This window comes from Stegastes partitus, unplaced genomic scaffold (genome assembly GCF_000690725.1).
Source record: "Stegastes partitus isolate 25-593 unplaced genomic scaffold, Stegastes_partitus-1.0.2 Scaffold14, whole genome shotgun sequence".
Taxonomy (NCBI): domain Eukaryota; kingdom Metazoa; phylum Chordata; class Actinopteri; family Pomacentridae; genus Stegastes; species Stegastes partitus.
In genome coordinates, this window is record NW_007577745.1 from 1,643,855 (window position 1) to 1,657,648 (window position 13,794).

Here is a 13,794-nt window from a genome sequence, read left to right on the forward strand (position 1 = left end):
ACGACTGCTCAGTGACACCTGTTGAAGCCTCCTCATCACCAGCACACTCCTCTCAGCGCCTCCCTCCTCCCACATCCTCCTGTTTTTTAATAAAAGCTCCGGCCAATTATGTTTTTCTGGTGACGCACATAGACCAGAGCCTGAATGACTTCCTGGCTGCAACTATCTGGTGGTGAAACCGACAAACAAATCCAACATTTGTGACCAATTATTGCACATGCACAGCAAGTGAACAAGGTGGAAATGAAAAGCTTTGGGTTCGTAGCTGAGATGTTTGGATACAAGCGACACGACTTGTTCTCGATGTCGCTGCTCGTTGTGGGACAGACTAAAGCTACCGGGTTTGGATGTGCCTCCAGAACCGTGTGCCTGATCATCAAGTGTAATTGGTTCAGTGCTTCAAAAGAGAGCAGAAACAAAAAGGCTCATCACAGCTGCACAGCTCATTTCATCTCATTCACTTCTCGTCTTGTGAATCTTTTCATATATCAAAATATATTCAAGGTCATGCCAAGAGGAATGAAACAGGAGAGCAGGAGCAGCATTGAACCTCAATAAGAGAAGCTCCGGGTGTGACATTACTGCCAGAAGAGATCTGGCAGCGTGAATATGTCCAGTGAACGAAGGGGTGAGTGAAAGAGTGAGTCTGGCCGATGGCTGAGCGTGGGCAGGTGGGCTGGACCTGAGCAGACCAGTAGCTCCACATAGAGCTGCTCGGCCTTCATAGAGAGCGCACACTGACAAGAAGAGCCCAGGTTTGTGTTTCTACTGTGCTTATCTGCTGGTCTTCTTCCTGACCTGTTTCCATTTGTCTCTTCTGAATGTTTTGGGGATATGACTCGAGGGTGTGAGGACAGACGGTGTCTGTAGCCGCCTGAGGCACATCTATCATCTGTGATACCATATTACTATATGAACATGTGTTGATGTGACATGGGTCGGGGTAAACGTGTTTAGTCTGATTAGCTTTTCATTAAAACTTAAAAGCAGAGAGCATTTCTTGAGTTTTAGAGACAGCAGTGAGAACACACGGCTGATCAGGACAGAAACTAAAACCTCTCCTTCTGGGACTTCAGGATGAATTAAGTTTGATCTTATTTTAAGACTACGCTCCAAATTCTAGGGTCCAAAATGACAGTGGCAACAATCATGCATTTACAAGAGGAGAAAGGTTATAAAATCATATTACTGGTTATTTGGGCAAGACTGGTTACCTGTCCAGGTGAACCTGCCTTCACCCTGAGTCAGCTGGGATAGGCTCCACCCCCCACCACCCTAGTGAGGGTTAAGGTGGATAGATAGTGGATGGATGGATGGTTATTTGGACATAAATAGCGCTCTGTGTAGTTTCTGTAAAACGCCACAAGGTGTCACTGTGGCGCCACAGACCCCAGCGCTGACGGACTGCAGTGTGCTACGGCTGCAGGTTACGTTCCAGCATGATGCACCCAAACACAGGCCAAATACTTCCACTCCCTGTGCATTTCATAGACTGTGCATTTCTCTCCACGGTCATCATTATCCATCATCCCTCTGCATGTGAACGCACAGAGGACACCATTTCCACGTGCCCTGTTTCTGAGTTATTTGGCTGAAATGCCACAAGCAGCAGAGGTGTCAAGCAAATGGCAGAAACTCAGATTCCCAGGATGGTGAATAGTGATGATGATGATGCAAATGGAGAAGGCGTGATGCAGCAGTCAGTCAGCCGAGCAGAGCACAGTTCGGATGGATGCAAATTAATCTGGTCTTTATATTTTTAGTCACCCCCCCTCGGCACAGCATCTCATCATTGCTTCGGTTGTGCCTGCTGTGGGTTGATAACGGTCTCTATTGTCTGTCTGTAGAGCACTTGGAGGAGAAGTAAGGTTGCACCATTTACGAGCGTTTCACTCGGGAGCCTGCAGGTCTTGGACAAAAAGCTTTTCTGTAGGTTCTTCATGTATACTTGGACTTTTTGTCCGTGTTTGGTGGTCACATCTCGGACCTGATACCAATACTACTTTCAATGACTGATCTGTAAATGGGACTGATCCAATCTCCTCCCATTCCAGGCTTTTGGGGAAAGAATCTACAAAACCAGACTGACTCGCTGTCCACCTGTCCCACATGCACAGAAACGATGCTGAGGACAGCCGTGGCAGAATGACAGCACCACAGTGTGTCTGCAGACGATGCAGCTCCAGTGGGAGCCTTAGCTGCTGATTATCACTACGTATTGTGTTTATGTGTTGAGCTCTGAGCTTCCCAATGCTTCCAGCTCAGCCCTGTCTGACCCTAACTGCCCATGACAGCTGCTGCCTGTTGTGGAGAACCACAGGCCCGTGTTCTTCGACCCATTTCCACTGTTGAGCATCCACATCCATAAAGGACTGAATGGGAGTTAGTACTACAGAGAGCGAACAAAGACGTGCATATCTGCAGCTAAAGGCTGCATATCGTGAAATCTCTTCTTCTCTCAGCTAATGGGATTCTTGGTCGGACTAAAGTCTCCGAATGATGACGGTTTAAAGGCACGAGGAGCCTCCCCATTAGGAAGCTTGAGTCGTCTTAGAATAAAAGCATCAACTGACCACTAGATGACCGATACAGAAACCTTTGGGCATCGTAACAGAACCAAAAACAATGAGTGTAAACAATGAATGTAGAGAAGGTGAGACTACAGGAAGCTGCTGAACTGCACATCAGCTGTTTTTCTTTCTGCGTATTCAGAGCTCACGACAGCAGATCACAATAAAGCGTCCTGCTCACTCACACAACATAACTAAAGTAGCCTTTCTTGGTGCGCTGAACGCTGACACACTCATGAATCCAGCTGTCTGTGTCTCCATCCAAAGCTACACTCTGAGCTGTCCAGAACGTTACAGCAACGTTTCAGCTGTGCTGCCGTTCGCTGCCTCGTCACTGAGGGTTAACATTCACAATCGAACGTGGCTGTTTCAATGATAAACACAGACAAACAAAGAAGAGGAACGAGCTCCAGAGTTTTGGTCACATCTCTGTGGAGCGCTGCTGCCCCAGGAGGCCGATCAGCTGCCATGTCCTCCTGGCCATGTGGTCATGGACTCTTACATCCTTCATACTTGGATTATTGGCAAACCCTCAGCCCAGGACAATATCACTCTGTTCACCCTGTTTTATTATAACTGCAGCATCTCAAACATTGTGGGATTTTTATTTTATTTTTTAACCAAAATAACTCTAAAATGCAAACTTCTAAATATTCTACATTCATCACATGTGCAGGGAAATGCTCCAACCCATGATGATAGCTATGGCTCGTAGGGTTCGGGTTAACCCCGTACAGCTCATGATCATCATTTTGGAGCTGCACCGGGACCTTCATCCTTTGATTCTTCTGATCGGTGCTGGTAACGGCTGACATGCAGGACGGGGCAGCTGGAGGTGAACAGGTGAGCAGCAGAGAACGTCATGAAACATGTGATGCATCTGAGTCTTGTTGGACTCTGTGTGTTACCTGATGCGGCACGAGGCCCAGAGAAGTGGGAGGCTCATTCATTCTGTCTTCACTGCTGCTGGCAACTGCATAGCCTCTGGAGAAGGAAAAAGATTCACAGACTTAAATGCTCCTGTTTCCATTTGACTTTCTGCACAAGAATGCTGCCATCACTCCTAGAACAACACACACATCAACACATGCTGATGAACTTTACGCACAAAGCAGATCTATGCTCCAAATGGGAAAGTACTGAGACCTGAGAGCTCACGTCAGCGTTAAGAGGTTTTACATTTTTCATGAGATCTGGGAATGCTGCTCAACATTTACTCTCTGTGGATAACAATAACCAAAACATCACATCTCACGCTGAGCTGACTGGTTCCGCAAAGTCAGAAGTCTGTCAAACTGCTGCAACATTAATCCCTATGTGCCAATTTCCTAAAGCCCATGATGGTTACAAAGCAAGATTCCTTATGAAAGCTGGTGTACGGGACTTTAAGGGATAAAGAGATGGAGGAAGAAGGGTGTGAGGAGGGAGGAACAACAGCTATGCAGCGAGAAACAAGGACACACAGGGACCGACGCAACAGACGAGATCTCAGCGTAAAGGAACCATAAAGTAACGAGAGCACACAGAAACCCTCCTTTGCTCTCGAAGCTTTTTATCCTGGACAGAAAGAACGGCTCTGCAACAGCTTACAGCGTCTGCAAACATTCTGCAGGAAAACTGCCGTCTTATCAGCACGCGTCCACTGGAGTGTGGTTTTCACAGCAAAGGCACACGTTTAAAAAGACGCACACGAACACACACTGAACGGGCATTAAGCATCAGTGTTTAGAAAGAAACACGTTGTAGGACTTTGTGAGCTAACAGCTGGTGAAGTGAACTGCACCACATCACCAACACTACCTGCAGCACAGCGCTGCTCCATCAAAAACACAACATGTGCCTTCGTTGAAAGCCTGGACGGAGGTGGAATGAGGCTCTTAGGAGAGGCCCTCAGACAGCTGCTGCTGATCCGGGCTGCTCACGGTGGAGAAGAGCATCTAAGCACTCGGGATACTTACAGGGCGTTTCACTGGCTTCAGACTGGAGTGTGGAGTCAGTCAGACAGAAGAAGGCAATGTGACATGCAGCCTTTCCTATTATCAAACGGAGAGGGCATGTTTTCAGCACCATGCTGGGGCAGGTTTAACGAGTGGACTTGTTACGCTGCACAGATGAACCAGCAGCTACCAGGGCTCATCCAGAGGACCTGCTGCTGTCAGCCCCACATTATCAGGAGCTCTCAAGCAATGATGGTGGAGCTGCAGCTGTCTGGTGCACCGCTGTGTATATGTACACATTTGTGGACTGTTGTGTATTCTCAAGCAGTTTATAATACCCGGAAATAGCTTTTGGTGCCAGAAGTGTTTGACGTCTGGTGCTAGCCGTGGGTCCTGAATGTAGCTGTAGCTGCTCCTACCCGGCTACGCTTCTATCCACGCACCGGGAAAGTCCGACTGAGGATCACTATCTACAGTCATGCTTTCATCATGACATAAAACTGAATATGTGCATTTAAGAGCAATGTTAAACTGTCAGCAAAGGTGTTGAAAAGGAGGACCGTAAACTAGTTCAGTGCACTATCTGCATTGTCCAACCAAACTAAAGGTTTTGTCTTCGTGCAACGCCGTCACTTCAGACCTTTGTAAAGCATTTCAGTCATCAGAGAAGTTCTTTAACTCACTTTAAATAGCTGGCATCTCCAACACCTACCTCGGCTTTGGTATAAATTTCTAGCAAGCCCACACTGTGTATTTGAAACATCTGTTCCTCTCTGTCCTCTGAATGCTCGGCCAGATCAGTATTATGACGACAGCAGCGCCTAATGACGAGGCTACGTGACTTCATCATGCTCACCCTTCACTGTGCTGCAGAATGGACACCATCATCTCAACAGCCAGGGCTCCGGCGATCATGGCGAGGCCTGGTCGGCTGACCGTGCACTGCTGATCCAGGGTCCGATCCCTGGTGGACTGTTTACGACAAATTACAACAGTGGAGTTAACAACAGGAAACAGAAAAACCATAGTGGCATCAATATAAGGAGTCCGTCCGTCCATCCATCATCTCTGCACCTTAATCCTCACCAGGGTCATGGGGGCGGAGTCTATCCCAGCTGACTCAGGGTGAAGGCAGGTTCACCTGGACAGGTAACCAGTCTATCACAGGGCTACACTTAGAGACAGACAACCAAGCACACTCACATTCACACCTACGGACAATTTACAATCACCAATTAACCTCAGCATGTTTCTGGACTGTGGGAGGAAGCCGGAGAACCCGGAGAGAACCCACGCTGCACGGGGAGAACATGGAGACTCCACGCAGGAAGATCCCGGGTGTCCTCACCGGGACGCCAACCGGCGACCTTCTAGCTGTGAGGCCACGGTGCTAAACACCGAGACGCCGTGCAGCACAATATAAGGAGTCACATCCTAAAAAACACTGCAAACCCAGAATCAATCTGCTAAACCTGAGAGGTTTTCCTCTGAATGAGGAGAGCAGACTGACAGCACACTGACTGACGGAGTCCTTCTAGGCTTTTAATAATGCCACAGTACTTTCATCAAGTAGGAACATGATGTGGCTCTGTCAATAGCTGGTGACTTCTGGCCCAATGTCAGCTGGAAGGGCTCGTGCCCACCCGTGCCCCTGTAGAAGGACAAGTGATACAGCTAATGGATGGCTGGACGGACCATTAGCATCTGTACCAGACTGCAGACACTACAGAACTGGGTCAGCACGGAGCAGGAGGACCTGTGAACTTATGAGATCCACAGAGTCATACAAGGAGCATGGCTACAAAAATCTGAAGTGGAATCATCACAGTCAAACAATAACCTTGTTCAAGAACTATGCTACGGCTTCACATCCTCAGCAGTCTTCACGTGGTGTGACACGTAGTGAGACAATCTGTCGTAGCTTCTAGCTTCAGGCAGTGGAAAATGAACAAAAGCCCCTTAGACCCTCATTAACATCTTTCTATTTACTTGTTCTCCAAACCCAGACCTGCATTTAAATTTAGATTTTAGCACGAGCAGGCTGTAATCTGTGGCCTTTACGGGACAAGTCAGAGCTGAATGGAGCAAGCTTCCAAGCCCTGGCTGTGGCCTTTAATGGCTGATGAACAGTATTCAGACATCACACCAATCAGAAGGTCACAAGGGAGGAGAAGATCAAAAAGATCAACAGTCTCAGCGTGCGGGTGGTGAGAAAAGTGTGATTTTCACAGTGGAAAGGTTGTGTCGGGTGTTTCTTCCCTTCTTACACTGAACAAAAATACCACACTTGTGTTGTTGCTCAGTGTCCATAGAAAAGTCCAGAGCTTTGAGTTCAGCTCATGAACGGAAGTGTTTACGTTTCTGTTCAGTGGATAAACGTGACGCTACACACGGATGCAGGTGAAAATGCTTAAAAGAACAATTCTTCCTAGAAAATGTGGAAATAACCACAATCACTGGGCTGAAGCCTACATCACCAGATGTTTGATGGTTTGGGGGCAGAAGACCCAGACTAAGCTTTAAACACAACCATCACTGATTTCACAGAGCAACATTCATTTGGAGTCATTTTTTCATCAACTCAACACATTTCCAATCCTGGATGTCTTTTGTCCTACAAGCTACCAAGAGTTGGAGGAAACATCTCAGTCAATCCGACTTGTGTATTTATTCCTACATGTTTCCATCGTCACGTCTGTAATGAGTGCACTAAGTGAGCTAAGAGTGAAATGCTAGTTTTGTGTGTGTCCCTCACATCTCCCGGCGCCACCACGTCGTTGCAGAAGTAGCAGCCCAGCTTGTGTCCAGGGATGTTGGAGAACAGAGAGGATCCTGGGACGGAGGGCGCCGAGCCAGCCGGCGTGGAGGACGAGGAGGAGGCAGAGGAACAAGACGGGGAGGAGTCGGCTGCCGTGGAAACGCTCTGAGTGACGGGAGGTTTCTTGAGGCCGTGGCGCATCACAACAAATGTGTCAAAGCCCAGGGCAGCATTCACCACGAGCTGACAAGAGAAAGACGACAATTATGGTGAATTGTTGTAATAAAAGGGTTTCACAAAGCAGCGGAAAGAAAAGCTTTTCAGGCGCTTTGGTTTGATCAGGGACATCTGATGTTTCTCCTGAATACACAGCACATTAAGCAAATCACATTAACTAAATGGCTGTTCACAGACAATGTGTTCGATCGCTTCAAAAAGCAACGACATAGAACATTAATAGGTCCTTTAAAATGCTGAAAGCTCCAGACTTTTGGAGAGGCGGTTAAAATAAATTGTGAAGCCAATTAGCACCAAAGTCGTCTAAAACAGCCTCACAGCACAAATGGCCAGATGACCTCTCAGCTCTGCTGGCCATCAAGAAAACCTAATCAGCAGCCCAAAAAACACACTTAACTGCATGAAGCAACACTGGAGTTGGATCAGAGTTACCACTGGAGGCTTTACAAGTTCCTGTCACAGCACTCAAGAAGCCTAATGTTGCCTGGCAACCAACAAAATGAGAAACTGGTAAACAGAAGATGTGGCCAACGATATCAAGCACTTTCAGCTTCCTGGAAGAGAAGTGAAAGAGCTCCCCAATGTCTCAGATTACAGCTTAAAGTCAGTAAAACAAGAATGATGTGAAGAAGTTCTTGACGTCTCCTGCCTCAGAGCTGCACAGCGGCTCCAGGTGAAAGCAACCTTCTGTTCAGACAGACAGACCCACTGCCTCGGCTTCAGCTGAGTGCCACCACTGGAACAACGTACGACAACCTGCTGCTGTGAGTGTGTTTGTGGCCTCACTGTCATACGACAGAGCAAACGAGGACATAACGGTGTTTAAGACGGCATTGGTTGAATCCGTGTGTTCTGTACAGTACAAAGTAAAAACACACATTAAGAGGGGTTGGAATCCCTCTGAGTCAGCTGGATAGGCTGGCTACCTGTCCAGGTGAACCTGCCTTCACCCTGAGTCAGCGGGACAGGCTCCACCCCCTGACCCCAGTGAGGATTTAGGGGTGTATAGATGATGGATGGGTTGAATCAGGTGAGAGTTTCTAATCACTATGTTAGCTTCTTCCAACAACAGTGTTTGAATTTCCCACCTCTGCACACTGTCATCATGGCCCAGAGGAGCCAGTTCAGCAACAGGCTGCTCCTCCCCAGGTCCAAAACCAACAGGACCAGAAACTCCATCAAACTGTTCAGCTCTGAGCTCGGGGGGAGGAGCAGCAAGGGGGGAGAGGTGGGGAGTGAGGGGTGAGGAGTGAGGACATCGGGGTGAGACAGAGCATCATGCTCCATCACCGGACTGTGTGCAATATGTTACTGTATCCGGTGTTGTTATTATTACTATTGTTGTTGTTACTATTGTTGCTGATGTTGTGTTGTTGTTGTTTTCCAGTACAACAATTTCCCTGAGGTTTGCACCAAAGCGATCAATAAAGTTCGATTCTATTCTATTCTTGTGGTCAACAGAAGTCCCCAACCAGCTCGGGCGCCTGATACATCACCACCTTGTAGGGACGTTCCAGCTCGTAGTCTAAAACAGCTACCCACTGAAACATCCAAAACATGAAACAACAACAGCTGTATTTGATGAGTCCAAGTTGAATATCTCGCTTTGCTTCGGTCTCTCCCAGCTCCAAATACATCCACACCTGTTGCTCACCTTCTCTGTGTGCTATTTGGTGCGTGGAGGTGGACGGTGGAGGGTTCTGCTGAAAACTAGTGTCTCATCAGCGGCTTCAAAACGGCTCCATGAGAGTGGTGACAAAAAAGGAGCTAAACTGAATCAAAGAGCTTCACAGAGCTGCAGAGCTGATGTGAGTACATCACTGCAGGCGTCTACTTTCACACCGTGATGATGTCACTCATACGTACAGAAATGTAATGCTGGCCTTAACCCCGACTGTTCTGTTCATTGGTCACACAATGTGGCTCCTTCTTACCTTCCTCTTGCTGGCAGCGATCACTGTAGGCAGCCAGCGGCTCTCCCTCGTATCCATCAGCAAAAACACCACATCATGCTCTGAAATAAGTTTCTCCAGCTGCTCCACGTCCTTCTGGGCCTGTGATAGAGTCGTCTGAGAGAAGTTCACCGGGTGTCCAGGCATAGGGATGCTCATATTGTAACCCTCTGCGTTCTGCAGACAGGAGGAAGAGAGACAACGTCAGCGAGGAAGAAAACAAGCAGGCACTGCTTCCAAATGGAGCCCTTAGAGCAGGGGTCTCAAACTCTGGTCCTCGAGGGCCACAGTCCTGCATGTTTTAGATGTGTCCCTCTTCCAACACACCTGATTCACATGATCAGGATGGTTATCAGGCTTCTGCAGAGCTTGATGATGAGCTGATCATCTGAATCAGGTGTGTTGGAAGAAGGAAACATCTAAAACATGCAGGACTGTGGCCCTCGAGGACCGGAGTTCAAGACCCCTGCCTTAGAGTAACTAAGAACTCCGGACTTCACTCATCATCTCATTATCTAATCCAGTCTTCATTTATATGCACAATGATGTTTTACAGTAAAGTTATAAAATGTTTGATTATTATTAGTCATTAGTTAGTTAGTTATAGTTATTTGTGGACATCCACATCTCACAGCTGGTGCAGCAACACATTTAATAACAACAATAATAATTATATCTACCTCTATCTGAAGCATGAGGAATATCTAAAGCAGGTGCTAGAACATGAAACATCTAAAGCCAGAAATTCAATCACCAAGAGAGCTGATAGGTTCTAGAGGGAAGCACCAGAGCCAGAGAACCGAGAAGATAAATCATCCTCAGAAAATGCTAAAGCCCTAAAACACAGGATCAAGTCCAAGATGGAACCAACGAGAGAAGAAAAGTGGAACCATAAAGCGCTGCATGGCCAGCATCCAAAGATCCTGGAGAAGCCTCATGTAGACACGATGACCACCAACAAAGGTCATCAAGTAGTCTGAGAGCAGAACCAGAGGAGCTACTGGAAGCAGCTCAAGGCCAGGCAGTACAGGAACTACCACCAAGTCAGTGGTGGAGAGCAGAACGTGTTCCCAGCATGAGGAGACAGTGGACCACATCCTGTCTGGTTGTGATGGGCTAAACAGAGAACATCTGCAGGAACAATGAAGCTGCAGCGTATCTCCACCTCCTGAAGCGTCATGACATCGAGGGTACAGACGAGTGGCGCGAGCATGAGCCGGAGACTGTGATGCCCAACAGAGACAACAACATCAGCATCAAGTGGGACCTGCCAGTCAGGACTGAGGGATTAGTAGGGCTAGGGTTAGCTATATGAGACCGTTAAAGACTCAGTGGAGTCCGTCTGATACGACTATTCCATCAGACAGAAACATCGCACTGAAAGAAATAGAAGAGAAGTGCAAGTACAAAGATCTAGAACGAGAAGAGAAGGTGGCAGACGAACTCCGACGTGGTCCCTGGTTGTTGGTGCGCTTGGTCCAAAAAAGAAGAGGGGCGGTGGAAACATGAAGAAAGAACCAGAGAGCTACAGAGAGCCAGAAGGTCAGCAGGAGGGCATCTGCACCAGGAAGGTCCTCAGGAAGGTCCTCAGGAAGGTCCTCAGTATAGGAACAGAGCAACGAGCTGATGACTGATGGGATGCTGCAGGGTTCACACCCGGCTGAGGCACAAAAAGAACAGCAGCAAGGACTGTGACAGAGGAGATAATAATAATAATAATAATAAGAAGAAGAAGAAGAAGAAGAAGAAGAAGAATTAAAGCTGCAAGCAGCGTTGGTCGGGTCCTCGGTCTGCGTTGGACCCTCATGCCCGTCTGACATCCATTTTGACACTTTATTCAACTTCACTACACTTTGACCGACTCATAGGCAATTTTCATAGTGTTGCTATCTGCTACCATTTCAGAGGTATGGAGCTTGAAGGTGAAGGAGCCATTTTTCCGTCTCTGCTCAGCCTCAGACTGTCAGTGAGTCACATGACCAGCTGCACTGAGCAGCCAATCAGCATTAAAGCTGCAGGTGATGATGTCATCGTTCTTCATGTCTGGCTGAGAGAGCTGAGAGTTTTACTCGCTTTAACTCTCCCATACAGCCACAATTTTCACCAAATGTGTGTAAAAACAGCATATTTTTGTGGGAAATCTTGTTAGGAAGCCCTCAGTGTCATTTTTAAAGCTGCAGGACCTTTAGTTTTTTGTGTCTCCTGTGCGATTTTCAAGTTGATACGATCTACGATATCACACAAGATAAGTTTTTCCCAAAAGATTTTTTCAGTCATTTTTTTACTTTGAAAGGCAAATTGTGGACTTCCTGTTTGAGATAAGTCAGGGGTATCAGCACGAGATTTGTGGGTCTCATTGAGACGAACATTTTGATGTTGGTTTGATCTCTGTACGACATTCCTACTGGCCGCTAGGGCCGTTTTAGTGTGTTTTTCTGTAACTAGGTGGCGCTACAGAGCTTTTCTTGGGTTTTTTTCTCAGTTTATCAAATTTTTTCGCCGATTCGGAGGTGTGTGCCAATTTTGGTGAGTTTTTGAGCGTGTTCAGGGGGTCAAATTAAGGGTTTCGCGTTGGTCAGGAGAATAATAAGAAGAAGAAGAAAGAAACGAAGCGGGAACAATCGGGTCCTTGACCTGCTTGCTTTGCATTAGGGGTCCTCGGACCCTAACAAAGAACCACCAGGCAGTACGGTACACATCATCCAAGGCGTCAACATAAAAAGCTTGACTTTTTCAAAGGTGCTCAGTGACTCCAATGCAGAACCATCTCAATAAAAGAATCTCGTTTTAAACTATTCTTCAGTCAAAGCATGTAATTAGACACGGAGCTGTCAGGCTACAGGACCTGAGCTATAATCAGAACACAGGATGTAATTAGAGTTACCTGCTTCCAGATTGTGTGACCAAAAGCTTTCAGGAGCTATGAAACCTCCAACAATGCTCCTTTCTGAAACCTTCCAGCCAAATACTTGTTTCTTTGTTAAAATAAATAAACATAGTGACCGCTGTGGATCCGGCTTCCCTGCATAAACCTGCAGTAACAGTCAAGAGTACAAAAGCTAGAGCTGGAATCATCATTTCAGTTCCACAAAAGTCCTTTAAAATCACGGCAAGGCAAACAGGAAGAGCCACAGCAGGCCTGTGATGGTTCAATCACTTAATGCTTTCATTGTCCATCCAGCCCTGCATCAGTGCGTCTGTCTCCAGGGACCGGGTGCTCAAAACGAGGCAAATGGAAATGTCAAGAGCAATTTCATTCTCAAGAGAAGGAGAGAAAAGGCCAAAGATAAGGTGTGAGATTTTAACAAGGAGAAATGCCATGTTTCCTGAATCAGTGGATCTTCTGCTTTCACGCTCCACATTTCGAAGTGGGAGCTGTGAGCAAAGTCTTGAATTTACATTTCACTTTGACGTAAGTGTTGCTAAGCAGTCAGAGGGTGAAGTCAGGCTGCAGAGACAGTAATCATATTCAATGTTAACTATAAACACCCATAACCTGCAGGCAAGACAGACAAAAAGTCCGTCTAACTGTGGAAAAATCCTTTCCTGAAAAGATAAACAGCATTTCATGACAATCCACCAGCACGACTGTTGATACCTTCAAGAGCTCTGACCTGGATGCTGGGCTCCGACACAAGCCAGTGCCAGAACTACACACCATCCTGTAAATGTCAGGTGATCGTATTTGTCCACAGACAAAATATGAAATCTGCTTCTGACATTTTCAACACTGTGACCTCCTTTGAACCACGTTCTGTTTGCCATTAATGCCTTTCTGTGCCTTCAGCTCTTCCTCTATCTTGGGCCGGAGCACCTGACGCCCGGTGTTTGTGGGAAAACAAGAAGGAAAGAGAGAGCAGCAGACAAACACCCCAACAGATAAACACAGGAGCAGCGATGGATGCAGCCAGTTCAAAGGGTGCACAAACAAAGCGTCTCGACGCTTCACGACAGCACAGAGACATCCATCATGCCAGATCTGGTTCTGGACTTTCTATTAGGCTCCCAGAGGACCAGGAGAGAATCAGAGAGAGACTGGATGTCAGGCTGAAGCCATGACAGCAGTTAGTGTTCATGTCTAAGTGTGCAGGAGGACTTTACAGGTCTTACTGTCTCTGCACCGTCATCCCAGCTCGCTGCAGCTGGCTTTACAAGCAACCCATCACTGAGTGGTGGCTGCAAACCTCCAAACCTTCAAATGGAGTTCAAGGCAAACCACATCCCAACCTCAGACAGCGAGTCCGATCGTCAGCTGTGATGGACGAGGGACAGGCAGGCTGAGGACAGGACAGCTCCAGCTTCATTTGTCACAACTCACAAGCTGACAGGAAGCCAACACG

At 47.2% G+C, this 13,794-nt stretch overlaps 1 protein-coding gene across 3 annotated transcripts in view; it reads right to left on the reverse strand.

Moving 5' to 3' along the window:
• The window catches only part of atg7 (ATG7 autophagy related 7 homolog (S. cerevisiae)), a 69,777-nt gene that overhangs the window by 43,810 nt on the left and 12,173 nt on the right, over positions 1 to 13,794 (reverse strand). For 2 of the 3 annotated variants that reach the window (XM_008290016.1, XM_008290024.1), the window contains exons 13-16: positions 9,437 to 9,631; positions 7,263 to 7,508; positions 5,364 to 5,479; positions 3,164 to 3,554 (exon numbers count right to left, since the gene is read on the reverse strand). In XM_008290016.1, the coding sequence (XP_008288238.1) occupies positions 3,431 to 3,554; positions 5,364 to 5,479; positions 7,263 to 7,508; positions 9,437 to 9,631 (681 nt within the window). In that variant the 3' untranslated portion in view covers positions 3,164 to 3,430. Of the gene's footprint in view, positions 1 to 163; positions 167 to 526; positions 596 to 3,163; positions 3,555 to 5,363; positions 5,480 to 7,262; positions 7,509 to 9,436; positions 9,632 to 13,794 lie in introns of those variants that run through there. The other variant, XM_008290034.1, reaches the window with a different exon arrangement.